The sequence below is a fragment of the Chironomus tepperi genome, unplaced genomic scaffold, assembly GCF_022539635.2.
Source record: "Chironomus tepperi strain 1889 unplaced genomic scaffold, CSIRO-AGI_Ctep_v1 contig_472, whole genome shotgun sequence".
NCBI classification, from domain to species: Eukaryota; Metazoa; Arthropoda; class Insecta; order Diptera; family Chironomidae; genus Chironomus; species Chironomus tepperi.
In genome coordinates this window covers 1,258,700-1,280,264 of record NW_027226594.1, presented here as the reverse complement: position 1 = coordinate 1,280,264, position 21,565 = coordinate 1,258,700, and the positions used below count along the sequence as shown (strand labels likewise).

The following is a 21,565-nucleotide window of genomic DNA, read 5'->3' as shown; positions in this document are numbered from 1 at the left end:
TCCGTGTCAGAGTCTTCATCATTTGCGTCACTCGGGGTTATAAACTTGACAGTGGATCATGACAGAATACCCTATAATCAAGTTCATATCCGAACTAGCGATCGACTGGCCGCAGCTTATATGTTGCATTTAATCGACTTGTACGTCTGGTACCCCGAGCATCATAAATGAAGAAGGCTCCTTGACGTCCACGAGTAGGTTATAAACTTGGCAATTTATGACAGAATCCGAACCTACAGTCAACTAATCACAACCTATTCCACTCAGCAATTATCATTCATCATTACCAGTTTGAGAGCCAACATCGTTTTATCGCCGTTTGGTAAGTGTTCCTCGAGGGCCAAAACTACGCAATTTGCTATGATTGTCATTAAAACAGCGTACTCAAAGGGCGGCCATTCGATAATAAATTTGGTATAACGTCTAATTAAATTCTCCTCGGAGAGTACGAAGAGTGATGATGGACCACTCACAGGTGGTCCCTGATCTCTGGGGCCGCCCATTCTATCAGCTAAGTGATAGGAATCGCGACCCAAGTGGTGACGACCGCTCGAAGTTTGACCAGCGAGTGCTGCTTCCTGAGCCGCTGCCAATCTGAATTTAATTTATGTATTTATTAGATTATTTGTAAAGTTTAGCGACATGATTGATTTATCCACGATAATTTATTATACGACGCAATATTCAATGATTTTGCAGACATAAAGTTGTTCCTTTCATCTTTGATTGCCGGATAAGAAAAAGTCTAAGCTGATCCGCAGACATTTCAAGTTGACGAAGAAGAGTCGAATAGAGTCAGGCTTAGTAATAATAATCAAAATTCAGACTCTCAGGCACCGACGTGAATAAGAATAGTTTCATATTTTTTGACTTTATAGACTATAGGCGGCAGAGTTTCGCAATGACGAACGGAACAATGAGTAATAAGAAATTTTTAGCACATTTTTTTGCCAAACAAATATAAAAATTAAATTTATTTCTTGCTGACTGAGTTGGCTGACTGGAATATTTTTTAATGGTGTCGATTGTTATGATGTGGTAAGTGATGTGGATATTATGATGGAAGTTTCGGATATTTGCTCAAAATAGATATAAATTTTAGTCCAAAAAGTGGCAAAAAAGCTCATTCTATACGCAGATGACATATTTTGAATAATTTTCTAATACGTGGGATTCGAACCCAAATACACATGAATCAATAACTCAAAATTTTGCCTCTTGATCCTTTATGTACATCTTAACACTTTATGTAATCTGACAGAATCGTCTATATAAGATACAATATTATAAGTAGAAACTTAATCAGCTTATGCTAAAGAACATTAAGCCATTTACTTATGTTGATGTCAATAACTTCATTTAATAATGAAAAGTCTAACAATTCTCGATTAGAGGCAAGGGACGGCTGTATTGTGCTTTGTAGTACTTAGTTTGCATAGCTAAGATACATTGTCAACAACCATAGATGGTGTTATTTGGATTATTATTTAGACATTTTTGTTGGATATGTTTTGTGGTCCTATACAACGATAAGTGCTTCACATTGAGTACTAGATGGAGAAATAAGGTTTAAGTTAGCTTTGTGTCATGCTCCCTAGCAACCCCCGGTAGGAGCATACTACCGTATGTTTTACTGGCTTGTACGACGTGAATTCGAATCCCACTTGGGTTATGTTGTAGAGAGAGTTGTTCTATTTCTCAAGAACCTTGGAAATAAGTAAGGTTTTGAACAATCTCTTCTGCATTATAAAGCTCCTTGTTGTTTTCCCGAGAATTTGGATACACCACAAAATTATAAGAGCATATCACCTTAAATTGGATTTAAAGAAGTCGTACTGTATATAATCTACATTCCAACACATACTTAAGTATATAACAGAAAATAGTCGATACTTTTAGACATATAGATTAAAAGTAGCTTATTTCCTAGCCATATTAGGGTATATGACAGCAATGCCCGCTTAAACAATCCTTACTACTTCTCCTTAGTATAAAATAGATTCAATGATTTGAAACCACGTCAATTCAATCTCAACTTCATATCTAAATTTCCTTACTTGAATCTTCATCACTCAATCCAAACTCTATAAATAAATTCCATCCTTACTAGACCATCGCAAAACAAAACAACGCTCAAATCAGCACATTTTAAGTAACCTTCAAACATTTTTATATTTTATGTCTTTCGATTTCCGAGAAATATTTTTCTGTTATTTCTTCTACTTACTTTTATCATTTCGACACCAAGAAACTAAAAAGAATATCCTTGACGTCATTCAAATCGACGAGCTGATTTTTTCGCCCGGCACATGGATATGCAAAAATACGCAAAAAGGCGTGATGAAATGAGGGATGAGGATGAAGGAGTGGGGACAATGTCATTTGAGAGTGATGTACAAGGGTCAGGGTAGTGGTGGGGAACTTGTGTACCGCATCACATTACTTGATAGGTTCCAATTAAGGCTGACCACTAAGGTATTCTATGAAAAATAAATGATTACCGAACACTGACTTACAGGGTGTTAGTTGAGTCAAAAAGCTAGTTCAGCATAGAAAACATGTGACCAGAGATGCAAAAGAGACGCAAGAGACACCTGTGACAGGCTAAAACCGTACAAATTCTTGATAGTTAATATGGTTTTTCGGGGTTTCTCTTACAAATCCATACAAATTATCAAGAAATTGTACGGTTTTTGCTAGTCACAGTTGCCTATTTTGCAACTCTGTATGTGACATGTCTAACTAGGTTTGGTATCTTAATAGAGTAGAACTTGCCAATGTAATAATAATGTCTCAGTGGTTGGGTATTGAGTCATATATTGGAGAATTTGTCAATACTATAAAAATGCCTCAGAAGTTGAGTTGCTCGACCACAGAGTGAATATAGTGACGGTGAAGATGTGGGTTCGATTCCCATTAGGAGCTAATATTAATGCATAGAGTGCTGTATAATATTAATGCAAGGAATTCGAACAACGCTCATGACACTGCAGCCAAGACAGACGTATTGAGCCCCAAGTGTTCCATTATTCATGAGCATCACTTCCAAACAATCCCCCCTACAAATTGATTCCGTCTATTTATTTTTAAATAATTGAATCGGCAAATATGAAAACAGTGAGAATATTTATAGACAGTATTTCCCCTCAATGTGTCATCATTTTTGTTATGCCTTGCTCTATTCATTCTCTCTCCATCTCACTCACTCAACTTTCCTTTTGTGTTATTTGTTTATTTCATTTCTTTGTAGCCTGATTCTCAATTTTTTATTTTCTGTGCAGATAAACATTATTTTATTATGATGAGGATCCTCTGTGCTGCTTTCTGTGAAAATGAAATCTCAATTCAGACTTTTTTTTGATTATAAATTTGTATCAAAAGCATTGATTTTTTTTCTTTTCTTTTCTTTGACTTATGAAGGCTCGAAAGATTGCTGTCTGCAGTACGATTAAGCATGTCTACATATTCATTTTTATCATTATCAAGTGTTTGTCCGTGATACAAATCATTTGGCTATAATTTATATATTTATTCCTTCTTTATCATTGTTATGATTGACATTTTGTATACAATTCAGTTATGCTGTTCGAGGTCACTCTCTTTTTTGTCAGTGTAATCAGCTTATTGTTAACAAATGATATTAATTTTTTTGGGGTAATCTTAATGCAATATTTATTGGGATTTTTGGAATTGTTGGTTAAAGCTTATTAGATTTATATCTATTTAAGTCAGTAACACATATCAATTTCTGAGTAAGATATTGAGTAACATTGAATTATCTAATTAATATAGTGGTCAGGATAGTGGAACTAGTACGAACGGTAATGAGAAATAAACTGACGAGAAGATGACGTGGCATTTTTCTTTTCGAAATTCATCAATTTATATGGTTGTCGTGTAATCGGTACCAAGTGGACAGTGTCCTGAACAGCAAATCGTGTTGATAAGTGCATTGCTACACCCCCTGGTCAGTGACAATTCTGCGTCAACAGCAGTCAGGCCTTTTTCTTTGAATTGTTGTATTTACTATTATAAAGGCATCTAAAATCGACTAGATGCAATTTAGTCGTCGCTGGAGCTTGATCCATAATTAAAACCTATTTAATCTAGCCATGGTATCGTTATAAAAGTCAATGACCGTTGCCGTTGTTTGAGGATAGCAGTTCAAAATAAATTGGATGGCAGCCATAATATAACGACCTTACAAAGGAGTGATTCAGATGGTCTAAATGACTCTTTTACAGAGGACTTGCTCTCATACTGGACGAATTCGTCTGTAATTCGGCTCGATACACTAGATTCCATTTTGTTCAGACACCATAAAGTGACTCTGGTCTGATGAATATGAAGTTTAGCATATTTAAGTACAAATATATTCAAAACCCGAGTCGACTTCTGACTCTAGTTTATTTCAATATCTAAAATCAGCAAAAAAATACACAACTAGTCAAGTAGTTATGACATCATACCCAAAAATCTACCAAAATCATCAATTTCTTAAAGAATCAAATTTTGATGAGCTTTGCAAACTTTTAAACCTTTTTATAAGAATCAATATTTCTGTTTCCGTATTATTATTTGTGGTTTAAGTTCCCCTAACCTCAAATTTAAAAGTATTTAAAGTTGTCCAACTTAATGAACCGAAGATGGATAAAAAAGGATCCCGAGCAAGAACAAGGAATGGAAAAAAATGTGTCAATTCATCATAATCTATTATTAATCTGTTTTCTTATGTATCACATAAATTATCAATTAAACTCGAAGTCCCTCATTCTCCAATTCATTCAAGACATGATTTTTATGTTCAATCTTGTATTGATTTTCCATTTTCCAAATGAAAAGATTTTTTTTATATTTTACCCCATTTAGTATGTACTTATAGATGTTCTCTATTTGATTGGCTTTGATTTAATTAGCACAAAAAAAAAAACGAGCTAGACGATACTAAAATAATGGCAATGATGGGGATGGAAAAAAAATTTTTCAAGTTCAAATTTTTAATGCATTTACGGTAATGGATTTTTTTAATATTGGGAATATTCAATGAATATTGAGTATATTTTAAACTGATTGATGGGTTAGTAAAAATCAGACAGTAAATCGGCATTAAACATGATGGATTGACAGATTAAGATCAGTTTGTTGAGAAGAATAAGTTCTTTACTAAACTATTTATTGGTGCCGTTTAGGATTGGAGTTAGTTGTTGTGATGTTCATGAGATGATGAAATTCATACCCATAATGTAAATTTTTAACCTTGAGAAATTCAAATTTGGGTAATTTTTGAATTTCAAATTTTAAGGACATTGGAAATTTTGAATGAATTTTGAATTTTAAATTGCAACTTTTTATAAATATTGAAATTTAGTCAATTTTATTTCTAACGGATTTCAGAATTTTAAATTCATTTAATTCCATTTTTAGGTTTAAGTTCACCTTTTTCGAATTACACCTAAATTTTCTTGTAAAATAGTATTTGCCAAATTTCAGTTATTTGGTGCCAATTTAATGAAAGTTGAAAAGTGTGAAAAAACAGATTTTTTCACATCGAGGAAGAAATTCCAATTTAATTAAAAATATTGAAAAACGGTTTTCGGTTCCTAATTCTATATAAGATTTAATTTCATATAATATTTAATATGTTTTAGTGGTAGGGCTTTAGAAAATGTATGAAAATACAGGAAAAAAAGCTTCAGGCGACCGGAACTAAATTTTTAGGTCAATTTCCCCCAAAGCTATACTAGCTTAAAGTACTTACTTTCAGTTTCCAAAACCGTTAAAACCTTTACAATAAGACAGCAAAAGTTCAAACATTTGGACGAATTTTTTTCTCAAAACTAATATTTCAATCATTTGTTTTTTTATGTTTTTGTATGATTTAGTCATTTAAGAACGATTAGTGAAGAAATTTTTACCAAAAGTTCAAAATTCGCCGAGATATTTTTGACGACTTGACCCTTTTTCTCATCACTCAAACTGCTATAACTTTTACATGACTAAATATTTTTCATTCTATTTAGTGTAGCTGTTATAATACCTTTCCAACAATATATAGATGTTCTCTAGTCTTGGTCATGAAAACGGACCCTGTTTGTGATGGCTTTCCAAAGAAATTTTCAAAAAAGTCATTTCAAAACTACCACTTAAAAAAAATAATACAATGTTTTTGTGTTTTTCATGTCAAAATATGATAGTTATAAATCTCAAAACACAAAAAATCTCATTTTGTAAAATTTCTGCAACAAGGGGCCTTCATGGTAACACTTAGGTAGTCCAATAAAATGAACACTTTTTTATTGACTTCAAGATTGATATTCAATATTTACAATTATTTTGTGCAAAATATTCAATTTTAAACGTAATGGGTCGAAAAAAGTGATTTTTGACTATTTTGTTTAAAAGAGGCTTATAGGCCACATTTAAGGCTCTCCAGAATATTCAATGAATGATTGAGTATATTTTAAACTGATTGATGGGTTAGTAAAAATCAGACAGTAAATCGGCATTAAACATGATGGATTGACAGATTAAGATCAGTTTGTTGAGAAGAATAAGTTCTTGACTAAACTATTTATTGGTGCCGTTTAGGACTGGAGTTAGTTGTTTTGATATTCATGATATGAAGCAATTCATATTTGATAATGTTAAATTTTAACGGTCTTGAGAAATTCAAATTTTAGTAATTTTTGAATTTCAAATTGAAACTCACATAAGAAATTGGAATTAGCTATGAATCTTAATTTGCAACTGTTTATAAGAATTGAAATTTAGTCAATTTTAAAAACTCAAATCCTAGCGGATTTCAGAATTTTAAATTCATTTAATTCAATTTTTTTATAAGATTCTTGAATTTTAAATTTGAAAGCATTTTAAAAAATCAAAATTTAAGTTATTTTTTAATTCTAAATTGTAAAAGTGAGAAGAACTTCAAACTCTATCGATTTTAAAAACTTTAATTTAAACAAATTCAAAAATTTCAAATTTGCAAAAAAAGTTTTAAGAAATTTTAATAACAACGGATTTTAAAATTTAAATTTTAGCAGATTTTAAAAATTTAAATTCAATCGATTTTGGGTGCTAAAATTTTGTCGAATTTTGAAATTTCCAATTTTATGAATTAAAAAAATTGAAATTTTATCAAAATTTTATTAATTCAAAAGTTCAAACTTTAACAGTGTTGCGAAATTCGAAACTTAAAAAAATTCAAATTTTGATAAAAATTAATATTTTTAAATTTAAATTTCAACATCATTCAGTAAATTTTGAAACTAAAGTTTTTAATCTTAACAAGTTTTACCGAATTTGCAAAATTCAAATTTCAAAACAGCAAATTAAATCCAATTTTAAAATTTCAAATTTCAATAATTTTAAACGCAAATTTCTCAATTCTAAAAATGTTCATGCAGCACACAAAAAATCATTCAGATTCCTCATCGATTTCATCCGCAAAGATTCAGTTCCAGTCTTTCCAGTCATCTCACATTCCAATACATCATTCCATAAAATCACAAAAAAAAGCCATCAATGACGTAAAATCTTCTTGCTAAAGTTTTTTTAAAAATCCCACGCACCAGAACGTCTATAATCGTCGTAAAATTTAAAACAAGACATGATAACGTCAGATGAAATCTTTGACGTGTACACAATTTTTTATCTTCTAAGAAAATAACAATCAATGTATAGCAGTTCCTTTTTTTTTTGCAATATTTTAAATGTATTGTTATTGTATATCAGAAATAGAACAACAGTTTCAGTGAATTGCGTACTGTGTGGGCCGTTAGATTATCAGATGGAGAAAAAAAAACTTTTTCCCGATAATTAAATAGATACTCAGTGGCTTTTTTTTTGTTGTTGTTGTAATTTAATTACGTCATGAGAAATGGCTAGCGGTAATGTAAAGTATGATGATATTATTTAATATACTGTGGCATATTCTGTTGAATATGTGGGATGGAATTCAGGAAGAAGATTGTTTATTTTGAATATTGAATAACTCATTCATTAATTTTTCTTTTTTTTTTTGATGGAATTAATATAGTAGGATGTGGTTTGTAGGAGATACACTAACAAAATTGAGAGACATAAAGCTTAAAATTGAGTTGATTTTGAAGTTTATGATAGTTTTGTGATTTAATGAGGTCTCATAAAGTCTAATTCATATCCCTAAACACTCGTCCATAGAGGCTTTACTCATGAACTGACATGTAAGGCTCGATACCCCAAAAAAGACTCTCCAAGCAATAAGCGTGCTCTAAGGAGCAGAGGAAGCTAAGAACACGCTTGCGAACATGCTCAACTAGTTCTTAAGTGGAACAAGCTCTTGAAATTATGATTATCGCTTGTTTGGGACCGTCAAATTCAAGATTACTCCGTAGAACAGTACAATATGTTCGCTAGATTACCGGAAACTCGACGATAAGGCACTGTAGGTAAGTAGGTCGTATTAAAGGCAAAACGATAAATTTCCCTGACAGTACAGAAACTATGATTCATCGATTGCAAAATTCTAGAGACCGGGGCGGAGCTTTCCCAGGAATTCTCGGTTCTGGTCCCTATATCGGCAAAGCATAACAGTAACGGCTTATTTTGACTCATTTTCAAGCCAAAAAATATGGTACGTCGCATTGTGCCTCTCTCGGGCATTCTATAACATTGTGTTCGGAACCTTACTACTTTTATGGTTCTAGAATATAGCCCGAGTGGGAATTGAACCCACGTTCTATGATTTTCGTCAAATATTTCTACCACTGAGCTATTGAGGGTGTTTAGAGAATGTGGCACAACGCACACTTGAACTTTCTTGCTATATGGATATAGTAAGTCCTCATTGCACAGCTCTTGTCGTTGTATTAGACTACAGCAAATATCCAACATTCTACTCATTATTACTCAAAATCTATTAAAGACACAACATAACCGAAGCACTATAACTGCCCCATAATATTCCAATTTTATTTAGGACTAAGATTACAGTAGTAAGAAGGTTCTAATAAGAATTTATATCACAAAATTAGAATAACTATAAGAAGCTCCTTCCCATTTACTTTAGACTAATTTAAAAGACCCTTTAAATTATTCATTTAATTACATTAAATTCCAATTTTTATTTATAATTTTTTTTTTTGTCAAAAACCCTTTTTTATCACTTGCCTGTGTGCTTTAACATTGAGTATAATTTGACTAGTCCTTAATTTGCTTTTTTCTGTTCTCCTTTTTATCGATTTATGTTTAAAGAGATCTAAAAGCATACATGACATAAATATACATGCACGACCCTTTTTAACGATCAATTTTAAAATAAATTTACATAGCGATACTTTCTACTCATCATTTATCTATCTATCTTTTATTTTTTATGCTGGAAATGCAGGAAAAGTTGAGTTGTGTGTGAGGTTGGAGTGGACAGTGATGTAGCTAGGGGCGTGGTAAAAAGTGATAATTTGTCCTTTAGAAGCTTCAATGTGCTAATAAGGTGTGAATCTCAGTTGAGGCAATTCACATTTTAAGGCTCTGTAGAGCCGACTAGCTTACCCTAAAGACTCTATGAAGCTTTGTCATTAACATAGCAATAAGGAAGTGTCTGTAGACCCTTCCTTTAGACTTTAGACCTTTTTGTGATGATTATTTGACTTTTTCAATGATTGACCTATTGGAAGGAATCGAACCCATGTCCTTAAAGCAGAGAGAGTAGCAGATATTCAGTCAGATGCTTAACCACTCGGACACTGAGGCCTCACTCTAGCATTGGCAGTTCGTTCTATATTCTGAAAACACGACAATGTGTATCAATGACCAAAATGTGAAATCCAGGTCTACATGACTCTGACTTGAGGTGAATCAATGACTAAAAAGCGAAATTCAAGGAGATTTAACTCTGGTCTGAGGCAAGATTTCGCCGTATTAGACTTAGAGCCGTTAGTGTAACACTTGGAATTGGAAATTTGCAAGCAGTAGACAGCGATGGAGCCAGCTTCAGGCGCCGACTGAGGGAGGCTAAGGATCACATTTGATCTGTCCGGCCAGCGAAGTAAGTAAGAAGCAAAACTTAGAGCCAGAGTCACACTGGCATGTGGACTGAATTTACAGTTATTTCTATGCTGTATGCCTTTTGGGCATAAACCTTAACACCCAAGACTACATTTCAGAGTTGAAATCTGTGTGTATCCCATAAAAAGGAATTGCCTGTTCACAGACAGTGTCTGTCACAGGCATTATCTGTTCGCAGGTGTGCAACTATGCTACCTTTCTCTCTGGCACAACGTAATTAGACCCTTAACCCTTCCTAACTCCATCCCCTAGCACACCCGATAAAAGTAGAAAGATCAAAGTGTATATTTTAAACTATGACTGAAGCAGCAACAGCAAAAAGAAAGATGAAAGGTTCATTTACATAAAATTTTTTGCTAACATTGACTCAAAAAAATAAAAAAAAAAAAAGTTATCCTCAATGGCAAACAATATTCAAGTTGAAAAATACGTCGATAAATGAGAAAATAGAGAAATGAAGTGGATGGAGGACAGAAGGGAACTAATGAATCAACTTTTTTTTTATATCCATCATCAGCACTTTTTTTTTTCAACTAAGGAGATATTGAAGGCTATTTTCTTACACACAATAAATATATCTTTACATACTTATTATGAAAGAAGTGTTTAGGCACGTTTACTGTCTATTTAATGAATATATTGTTCTATACACTTCAATATTCTACTTCCTTTTTTTCGCTTTTTTTTCACTCAACTTTGACATTGCTCAAAAATGTATATATTTACGGTATATAGCAAGTAAGAAGAACCTCGCTCTAAATAAATTTTTATTTGACATGGATGGAATGGATGAGTTCCATGTCTGATGTAATTTTCTTAATAAGACAATTTTTGAAGACGTTGTTTTTAGTGTCAATTAATTATGGAATTATCGTTTAATGTGTGAGTAGTGGGTATTGAGGGTGGACAAAATATACTTGATCAGAAGCTGTTGATAGAGACAGTGAAGATATCGACAATTGGCAAAGGGCAACCTGCGATGTGATTCGGCCAGCAATAGAGTCAGATGGAAAACATTTTGAAGCAACTTAGGCTCTAAGTCGGAGAATGATTCTAGTAAGGAAATAACCAGGGATAAAGCTGGTTTTAGACATCAACTGGAAAAAGCCATGGATCAGAGTTTATTCGTAAGGTCAGCGAAGTAAGTAACTAAGGGTCATGACTCATGAGGATAGCCTACTCAAGACAGAGTCATTACGGTATGGGGTCAGATTTTCAGCCATTTCTACCCCTTAAAGCGCCTGGTGTTTTCCTGAAGTGGTTTCTGATGAACTTGCTAACTGTTTTAAATCTATTTATTGATAAATAATGAAATTTGAAGGAGTTGGCTGCTCGGAAATATTGGCATGATTATAATTACTTGAAGCCTTGATTCTGTTGGGAATTAAACCGACATAATGTTGCGAATAATCAAGTTCAAGATTATTTTTAGGGTGTCTTTATCTTAATTTGATTCAATTGGATTTAGGGAGTTAGAGAGGCTGTCGATCTGGCTGACCAAACTTCAAGTGTTTCAACTTCCCGTGGTACTTCCTCTTTCAACTAAGAACATCACTAGAATTTGATTAGAATGTAGCGTGGCAGCCCCAAAAACAGGCTAGATATAGTAGGTTTACATCTTGCTATATTCGAAATTAGACTGTATAAAGAAGATAATAAGTGATTAATAGAACTGGATTAACAATGACGAGCCATTGGATACCCCATTTAAGAGTTCATCAAAATCTTTCATATCCACATCTTAAAATCATTGAAATTCACCAAAAATCCCCTAAAACCACATTCAACTCCTCCCATTGATAGCATAATGATTAAGGTTCGTCGAAGAAGAAAAGGGAAATGGATCTACGATTTGTTGAACCAACTCCTCCCATAACTCAACTCAAAAATCTTCATACACACGCTAATGTCTTAACAAAAATTATTTTTTTTTTTTGATGTATAAAGGTCACTTATGTCTTTCCAATTCCTATCCACATCTTCTCATTCACTATTATCTCGTTCAATAGAAACACAGAAACGTGTTTGAAGTATTATGAATTTGTACAATCACGCTATAATATCGATTCAATATTTTTTCTCTCTCTCTCCATTCCCTCCATTTCCTTTTTACATCAAATACATTAAATGAATTGTGTTAAGTTAAAAATCAATCAAAAAAAAAAGTTTATTTTTTCTCTATTGTGAAATGAAGATTGAAGGTATGTATTGTTGGATGATAGATAGATAAATAAACTTTGCAAAATGAAGGAAAGAGAAAATTATTCGTTTTTCGTGGAACTAAGGGGTTCTTGAGACCGAGAGTAATAATTTTCAGTCTCGGTCTCTCTTAGAAGAACCGAAATTCGAAACCCCTACAAGGAAGTGGAGGCTCGGTTTCTCGAAAATTCCATAAAAACTGAGACTACGGGATACCCTGCGTGGAACCTATAACAATTGAAAATGGGATTTTTTTTCGTCGATAAGACAATGAATACTGGACGAACAAAGGAAATGATTAAAGCTAGAAATTTAATAGCCGAAATTTTATTGACGCTATTTAATTCTGATTATTTCCTAGAAAATCTATTAAATTGAATTGATTATTCAATAATAAGGAATCTAGAATTTTGTGGGGATTTGAAGATTTTGTAGAGTTTATTGTCTTGGAATATCCTCACAGAGTAAGTTCCAGATTTCTTGGCACCAGATTTGACAAGCAGAATTTTGTCGGTCACAGGTACCTGTTTTGCAACTATGCTTGGAACAGAGCATAGTTTCATTTATGAGTAATAACAATTCTGCTAAAAATCGGCCTTGTGAGATTATTAATCCTAATAAGCATACTATCAGCATGTTAGGGCTAGTCTATTTCAATAAACTATTCAACATCGACTCGAATATTATTTGAAGTTATGTCGACTCAAGTAGCAGGTCTAGCTGACTTCAAAACACTAGCTTATTCTAGTCAGTGCGACACTAAACAGTCAAAAAGCAATTATTGGGGATCTAATTAGAATTTTTATGCACTCCGATTTTCTTATGGCTTCCATATTGATTGGTGCCCTGCTCGGGTAGTTTACTTTGATTCGGCAATCAACATTCTGGCATTTAACCAGAGTTGACAAGAGTCGGATCTAGTCAAAAAGTTCATAATTTTTAAACAATTTGCTGAAATGTTCCAGCAAAAGCTACCATCCTCTCGAGATATTGTCAGAAGTCAATAATCTTCGGAAGCCTTTATTCAACGGGCTTTCGTTGATTAGAAATGCATACATGAATGCCAACACTATATTATTACTTTTTAGCGACACAAAGACTCCATTTAGAAACCATATGGAGTTGACATGGATTCAATATAGGTTTCTTTGGTTAGATTTTAGTTGCTTAGAATTGAGTCCTGTTTATTTGTTGTTATGAAACAGTAAGAGCTCAGAGTCGACTCGGAGGACTAGTTAGGACATGTTACGACTTGTTCTGAGTAGATTTCGAGCTCTAGAAAGAGTATGATTAATCTAAACAGAGTAAAATAGGATCCGGACTTGAATTTTAGCTTACTTTTGTAGTTCTAGAAGGTACCTTTAAGTTTCAATCCAACCTCCTCATGTCAATCGACCATAACCTTAAAAGACATATTAAATACTCAATTAAATCCAAAGAAAACCGGCCTAAGAAACAACAAAAATGCCGGTTTCAATCTATTATTCAAAGTATTACTGTCTTTACAAAGAATATGTAAGTTACGCCATAAACGACTCTCTTACCCATCAAATAAGTTTTATAATCAATATCATGAAATTTTATATTTTATTCATATCATTTGAGTAAATAAAGCAAAAAAAGCTGTATTGAATTCTTTCGTAAATATTTAAATGATTTTTCATTTGATTATTTTTAAGGCTTGTTGGAAGTTTTTCTTTCATGGAAGGAAGTCAATGGTGGAAATTATCAAATAAACATTGTCAGAATTGATTGTCAGTTTGAATGTCTACATTAGGATTCTATTAATAGACTATGACAATTTATGAAATTAGGAACCTTAGTAACCATGTTGATTAATAAAATACAATCAAGATTTTATTGGTAATTGACATGTGAATGTGCGGACTGTCTGGAAAACATAATTACTGTGATAAATATTTGATAGGCTTGAATTTCAAGATGTGGTGAAATTGTTGTAATTTTAATTTTGTTTTGTTGAGTTGAGTTTGTGGGGTTTTGAGGGGTTGGTCTAGGGTGGTCTAGATGTCTAAAATTATAGAATTTGCTTGTATGGCTATGGGCAGACTAGCTTAGAAGTTGAATTTTCAGAATTGCTGGGTTTTGGGGTTGCTAAAGTGATCTAAATGGCTAAAATGACAGTATATGCTCATAGCTATGGACAGACAAGCCTGGAAGTAGAATATTTAGAGTTTCTGGGTTTTGCGGGTTGCTAGGGTGGTCTGAAAGACTAAAATGACAGAATTTGCTTGTATAGCTTCGGATAGCCTCGAATCTGTAAGATGACAGTATATGCTTGTATAGCTAGTATAATCTAAGTATAATCTAGATAAGGGTTGCAAGGGTAGTCTGAATGGCTACTATGGCAGTAAAAGCTTACATTGTAATCAACTGACAAGCTTGAAAGTCTATAACTGTTGTCTAGCTGCTTAATAATGCAGAAAACGGCCTTTCTATTGAATGATGTCAATTCAAAGAACTAAAGGGCTCTATATTAGAAGTTAAGAGTTCATACGCACTCTCCATGACTAGCTTTACTTAACTACTGTCAATAGAGCTATAAAAAGCCTCAAATTCTTCCATATTCTCAATAATACCAAGTCATTCTAGCTATTACAGCCATTTAAGAAATTCCAAACTAAATTTTAAGCAATTTACAACGAAAATTATCATTCCTCATCCAATATTAATCATCAATACCATCCACAAAACTTCCCATGTCATTCAAACAAATCACAATTCAGTATTAAGTCGTGAGAAAGTCCCAACTCACGAAATAATACCGAAAAAAAATTATAGGTCATTCACATTCTATGACAAAAATCAATAATACGATAATTATTCGTTTTTAGGCAGGTTAAAAAGAAATTATAAACTTGACACATAAAGGTGTACATCTGACAAGACTAAGTTTCCGTCCAACTTCCCCTCCAACTCATAACATTTTCATTTTTTGGCATCAATCAGTCGAATTAATTAATATAAATTTTGATAATTTCCTCAATACCGTCATGAGGAGCCACAAATGCTTTTTTGGTAGTAAGGCAAGGCAGGCAGGCAAAAAAGAACTAATGTCATATGCCCCTAAAAATAGAGAAAGAGTATTATTAATCATTCCCACAAGACTGTCAATGACAGTTACATAGAAAAATATTATTTCCTCGAATCATTGCCATTAACTTTTTGTCGTGTAAGTTTTTTTTTTTTTTGGTCTCTAAATTGAGGGGGTTGTGGATACTTTTGAGTGGGATTGTTGTATGTAGGTTGGTATGATTTCTTGGTTCTTTAAGGCACAAAGCTTTGATATATGAAGGAGTTTTGGTATTGGCATTGAAAGGAGTTTGTATTAGAAGTTTAGTTTAGAGTTAGAGTCATGTACTAAGACATATGCGGATGGCTTTATAGCTCTTTGTTCCTTTATACAAAGCTCGGTCTTATTATTCATTTTGTTATAGCCTTGATGTGCAGGAAGCACACGATGTGCAATTTTCTTGTCTTGATGTGCATTTGGTGACATTTTTATAAGAGTCAAGTCTTCCAAATGCTGGATAATTACAAGAAATTGTAGCTGAATAGCCAAACTTTTGAAAATTTTCAAGAATTAGTCTTCATATCTAAAAAGAACTAATGAATCGATCGGACTTCCCTAACAGACAAGGAGTATGCTTTCATATTACAAAAATATCAGTACGGTACCTAAAAGAGGTTTGTTTGACTGTTAGGATAGCAAGAACTAGTTAAAGTTGCCATATTCTTTATATTTTTGGAAGAACTAAAGCCTAAAAAAACTGAATGTTAACAAGAACTTGTAGCTCGTTAGCCAAACTTTTTAAAATTCAGAAAACTTTCAAGAATTCCTCTTCATATTTACTAAGAATTAATGAATCGATAGAGACAGTATTGACATTGTATTGGCAAGTAAGTCCAAGTTGACATAGTCATTTTTTGGAGACTTTTCTTGAAGAAGAGTTTTGACAAAGACAATATATGACTTAGTCGGAATCCAGTTTATGGTGCTATCATTATGAGGTCAATTCGAGCAATGAATTAAGCAGACTTTGAAGTTGAAATTGTTCAATATGCCATTTGCCCGAGCAAAGCTTTGCAGAAAATTTCATTTTTCACCATTGAAATAGACCGAAATCAGATGTCAGGATTCCCTAACACAGCGACGTAGCACTAGGATACTGGAAATCAATACAACGTTGAAGCGGTACCCTAATGTTGCTCGGGCGTAAAGCCACAGAAAAAAAACAACTAATTGACGGCCAAGCACTCCCAAGCTCCACAATTTAATCGCTAGATAGCTAATACGCAACCATATTGATGACATGACGTTGAAGTACTTGAATGGCTGATTTTGGTACCATTTTACAGCCAATAAATGAAATGTTTCTTTTTGTGCTGCTCATATTTGAATTGAAATTCACCAAAAAACCAAGAATCTACCAAGTTTAGTCCCCTTTGTTACTCAAAGCATCTTCACATCGACGAAAAACATCTAAAATAAAATTTCATATATTTTTGGAATTAATCCACACCAAAGTGTGATATTTATAGAAATCAATCAAGTTCTGTTGATTTATGTACGACGCGTAAAAATAGCAAAAGACACAATAAGTAAACCTCAATAGTTTTGGAATTGAGAAACACAAAAAAAAATGCAAATTGAATTAATGGATGTTACTCACGTCCGTGTATCAGAACCATACTTATCCACATATTATATAGACTCATTTATGTACAATAATGTCTGTATGTAGACATATATATACATACGTGTACATAAGACAAGCACAGAAAGAAGCTTTTTTTTCACCTATTTTTAAACATAAATTGGAATCATTGGAACTTCCGCTAACACAAACGTATACAATTTTTCCTTTTTTTATGCTTTCCTCTCTTCTTCATTATCACACATACACGTTTATACACATCGTAGGACACACAAGGAAAGGAATGAAGAAGAAGAAAAAAAATTCTCCAAATTTCACCCTCCGAAAATTTTTTTTTTTCCTTTCCTTTGTGAAGCTTCACAAAAAAGAATTTTAAGAATGATGAAAATTTTCCACACTTTAATTAAATTTTCAATTTTAAAAAACTCAAAAAAAGTCATAAAAATGAATAAAAAATTGGAAGAAAAGCTTGGAAAATTTATTATTTTTTTTTGAAAAAATTTTCCACATGAAAAAGCAAAATGAAAAAAAAATTGATTTTTTTTTCACGATGAAGGAAAATTTTTTTCATTTTTTTATGTAATTTTCCTCGATTTTTCTTTTTTGTTCACTAATTAAAGTTCATGAAAAATTTTGTTCACATTATCCTCAAAATTGGGCTCTATTTTTTGTAGATTATCGATATTTATTGAGCTTTGACACAATTTTTCCAAAAACAAATTTTCCCAAAAAAAAAAAAATTTTCCTTCAAAAAGAAAATTTTCTGCCATTTTTCCTGCACAGACATTTTTCTTTTTTTTTTGTGTCGGGTCGTCCTGCAATATTTTTTTATCATTGAATATGGAAGTAAAATTATCATTAATTATCGTGGGTTTGTCGCATAATAGACATTAATGCATTCAAAAAGATTTATAGGCTATATACCAATTTATCCAGAGAACTATTTGACGACCACTTCTCGGCCATATTGGGTTACTCCACAAAATTTTCTTTCATTTGGTTCACCCCAGAAATTTCCTTTTTCCCTTATTTGATCCACAAAATTATATATATAGGTAGATATAAAATTATTTTTTTTTTTTATAAAATCTCTTTTTTTCTTTTATTTTATTGGAACCGATAATCGAATGTATTAATTTATGCGACTCGAACACTTTTCTTCACTAAATATTTTTTTTCACAATTTTCTGATTGTTTTAAACGTTTTTAAATTAGATTTAATAAATTAGAAAAAAATTAGAAATTTTTTTAATCTTATTTTCTGCTTTTTTTTTGACTGTTCCTGACTACCACGGATGAAAACTTTTTTTTCGCGTATTTCAATGGTTCGTCGCAAACGTACTATTGGCGCTGATGAGAAAAAATTGAAAAAAAAATTTCTTTCCTTTCACCCTCCAAAATGAAGCTTTTATGTCTCCATGGAACGTTATCATATACATAAGGCATTTATGTCTACAAAATGGAACTTCCATGGAGACTCCAACACACTCGAACATTTTCATGTCTCAATGTGTGTTGCGTGCTTTATTTTTCCTTTTTTTTCTCTACTATAATTCGGAGAATCATGTGGCAATCACATTGTTCCTTTATATATGGACATGCTACACATAAAATTTGTTGCAACATAAATTGATAATCGGAGTTTTTTTTTGGGTCATAGACAGAATGGATATAAGAAGAATGGAAGGGAAATAAAAATTATTATTGAAAATTTACTTTTGGAATCAAATTGTTGTGGATTTTGCTTAATTAATAGGATATGCTAATTATTTTATGGATACTTGTTTGTGGATATTTTGATGATGTGGGGATGCTAATTAGAGCAATTTTGGAGGGGCTGTTGAGATGGAATGTTTGGATTGTTTTTGGATTTAAAATAATAATTAGATGTGTTAAAAAAATACCCGGAAGGATCACAGCGTAGAAAAGGCTATGATTGTGGCATTAAGTTTGTGTGCATTACACTTGAAATTGGTAATTGGCAAGTGGTAGCTATCGATAGAGCCAGCTTCAGACGCCGACTGAGTGAGGCCATGGATCACACTTGATATGTACTGTCAGCGAAGTAAATAAGTAAGTAGGTTTGTGATTCTCCAACTTCATAGTCTGGAGTTGCGTATGGAATTATTATGAAATTGTGATGAACTTTTTGACTATTTTACTTCAGCAAATTTGCAAGGTTTTACAGAATGACGAATAATTTGTAAAAAATAGAGAATGGTAAGGGAAATTCCCAGTTAATTGCTTCTAATAGCTAGTTTACAATTAAATTGGGAATCCGGTCATTGAAAATTCCAAACAAACCCAAATATGGATTAGCGAAAATTGGATAATTGACCAAAAATCGACTTCAAGCCGGTATAATTCTGACTTGGTTTTGGATTCAATTTAGATCCGGCATCATGCCAGAGTCACATTGAATTTTGAATCGTTTAGCCGACGCTTGCTATTCTGAAAATTACTACTCTTTTGAAACATTTATCAATTCATCAACTTAATGCAATATTACATCACATTATGAAATCAAACAACTCGTCTTTCTTGAGCATATGGTCATTTTTATTGTCATTTATGTTAGTATCAGCAAGGGAAAGAGTGACTATGAGTTCTAAAAAGCCATTTGGCCTAGAACAGTGACGAAAGGTTGCATAACTTGCCCAAGTTGACAAAAATACTTTAGAACTAAACTTCAATTGGACATTAACTTATCATCTAGCTTCTTCAAGTAGAAGCATTCGGCACTATTCTAGTTCTAAAGTATTTTTGTCCAATCAGAATCTAGAGGAACGAGTCATCAGAAGAGACATATGTAAAGCCAAATGCTGTAATATAAACTTCACATAGAAACATGGAAGCAGCATAATTTGTGTACTTAAAAATTGCTGTCTAAACTGATATGTTCATTAAAATCGAAAACTGGCCGTTATCTTTGAATATTTCTCAGTAAGATTTTGTCTCATTGTAATCATTTTAATGATGAGGATTTTGAGCTTACAATTAAAAAAACTCTCGATCAGTTACAAAGAACTCTTGAAAAGATTCTGTTGATAGAGACAGTGTCTTAGCTCGAATTTTATAAGGAAATGTCGACTCGATGACATTTAAAATTTGAGTCGACTTTGAACTCTGGACAGTGTATTTGGTATTATATGGCATTAGTTATGGGCAAAAGAGCATCCAGTGAAAAAGTCAGTTTCAGACGTCAATTACGAAAGGCCATTAATCAAAATTGATCTGCACGGTCATCGAAGTAAGAAAGTAAGTGCAATTAAAAGTGCTTTAAGAAGTCAATGACTATTTAGGACATTTAACCAGTAAATAGGTAAACGAGACCTGTTACTGCTTTACTTAGCCTTAACAGAAGCTATTGCAGATTCTCATCACAATAGCAAATAAAATCCAAAATTGCATCCGAAATTCCATCCACATATTCACATAAAACTTCAAAAAAAAAATCACAAATCCAATAAATAATCTCATCCATATCCATTAAAATATTTTCCAAAAAAAAAGAAGCAAAAAAAGCTCCAAGTGAAGTGCGATCATAAAAAATTTAATTTTATGTCATGCAGTCAAAACAATAAATGTAAGATGATGACAGCTGTGCGTTTTGTAATAAAAAAATTATTAGACAAAAAAGGAACTGAGCAAAGAAGAAGAAAACGGTCGACGGAAAATTTGTAGGCACGATAATCAATGTAAATTTTTGTGTAATAGAGTGTAGGAACGATGGCAGATGGGGAAAATTTTTGGAAAAATTATGAAAATTTTTTAGTGAAACTATTAGTAGGCAATTTATTTTCATTGGATGATCATGATAAGGCAGTCAGAGATTCTCAAACATTTTGTTAAGGTTGGAAAAACTTCAAAATGAAAGAAAATTTTCATGAAGTAAAATGTGTCTCGGCTAAAAGCTCATTGAGAGCTTTTTCAAAAAGCTCAGACACATGAAAAATCAGAGAATAAAATCACAGATTTTCTACGTGGCTGAATGCATTAATGGCCAAATTAAATAACATAGTAAGAACAATAAATGGATATACTCACACTAATTCACCTAATTTCAGTCTAGTTTGAATTAGGGCACATGATTTATGATCAGCTACTGCAACAGCGCGCCGCCTCCTTGGCGATGCACCTTTCGATGGTGCACCATCAGCATCAATACTGCCACCGCGTACCATCGGACTTGATTCACGACGACGAGACGCAACCGTGTGTCTCCCATGTCCAATCATTCTGTACATGTAATTTTTTATGTATTAATTCTCATGAATGTTAAGATATTTAATATTATAATGTGATGAAAAGATTAATGGACGAACAATGTTAATCCTTTACTTCCTTCTTTTATTATTAAAATAGACTTTTAATTTTATTTTTCTTATTCAGGTAAGAACATTTTGTTGGGGATTTATAACTTTTTTTTTCAGCACAAGTCATGCAATTTATTTAACAGTACCGTTTGGAAAGTGCTGATGCTTGTTAGCATTATGGTTCTACATTTAGCAGTGATTGCTTACGTAAATCATTAATTTAATGATTGCTATCAGAGTTTTTTTTTCGGGTATTTCTGATTTTTTTTTTGGTACATGTCGATGTGTATTATGTTGGATATTCTTTAAAGGCATTAACACGCAGGT

The 21,565-nt window shown here is 32.6% G+C and overlaps 1 protein-coding gene across 7 annotated transcripts in view; it reads right to left on the bottom strand.

The window, feature by feature from the left end:
• The window catches only part of cac (calcium voltage-gated channel subunit cacophony), an 81,049-nt gene extending 59,889 nt beyond the window's left edge, over positions 1-21,160 (bottom strand). For all 7 annotated transcript variants that reach the window (XM_070652003.1, XM_070652007.1, XM_070652005.1 and 4 more), the window contains exons 1-2: positions 20,970-21,160; positions 288-594 (exon numbers count right to left, since the gene is read on the bottom strand). In XM_070652003.1, coding sequence (XP_070508104.1) covers positions 288-594; positions 20,970-21,160 — 498 coding nt within the window. The remainder of the gene's footprint in view (positions 1-287; positions 595-20,969) is intronic.
• Positions 21,161-21,565: the final 405 nt, after the last annotated feature.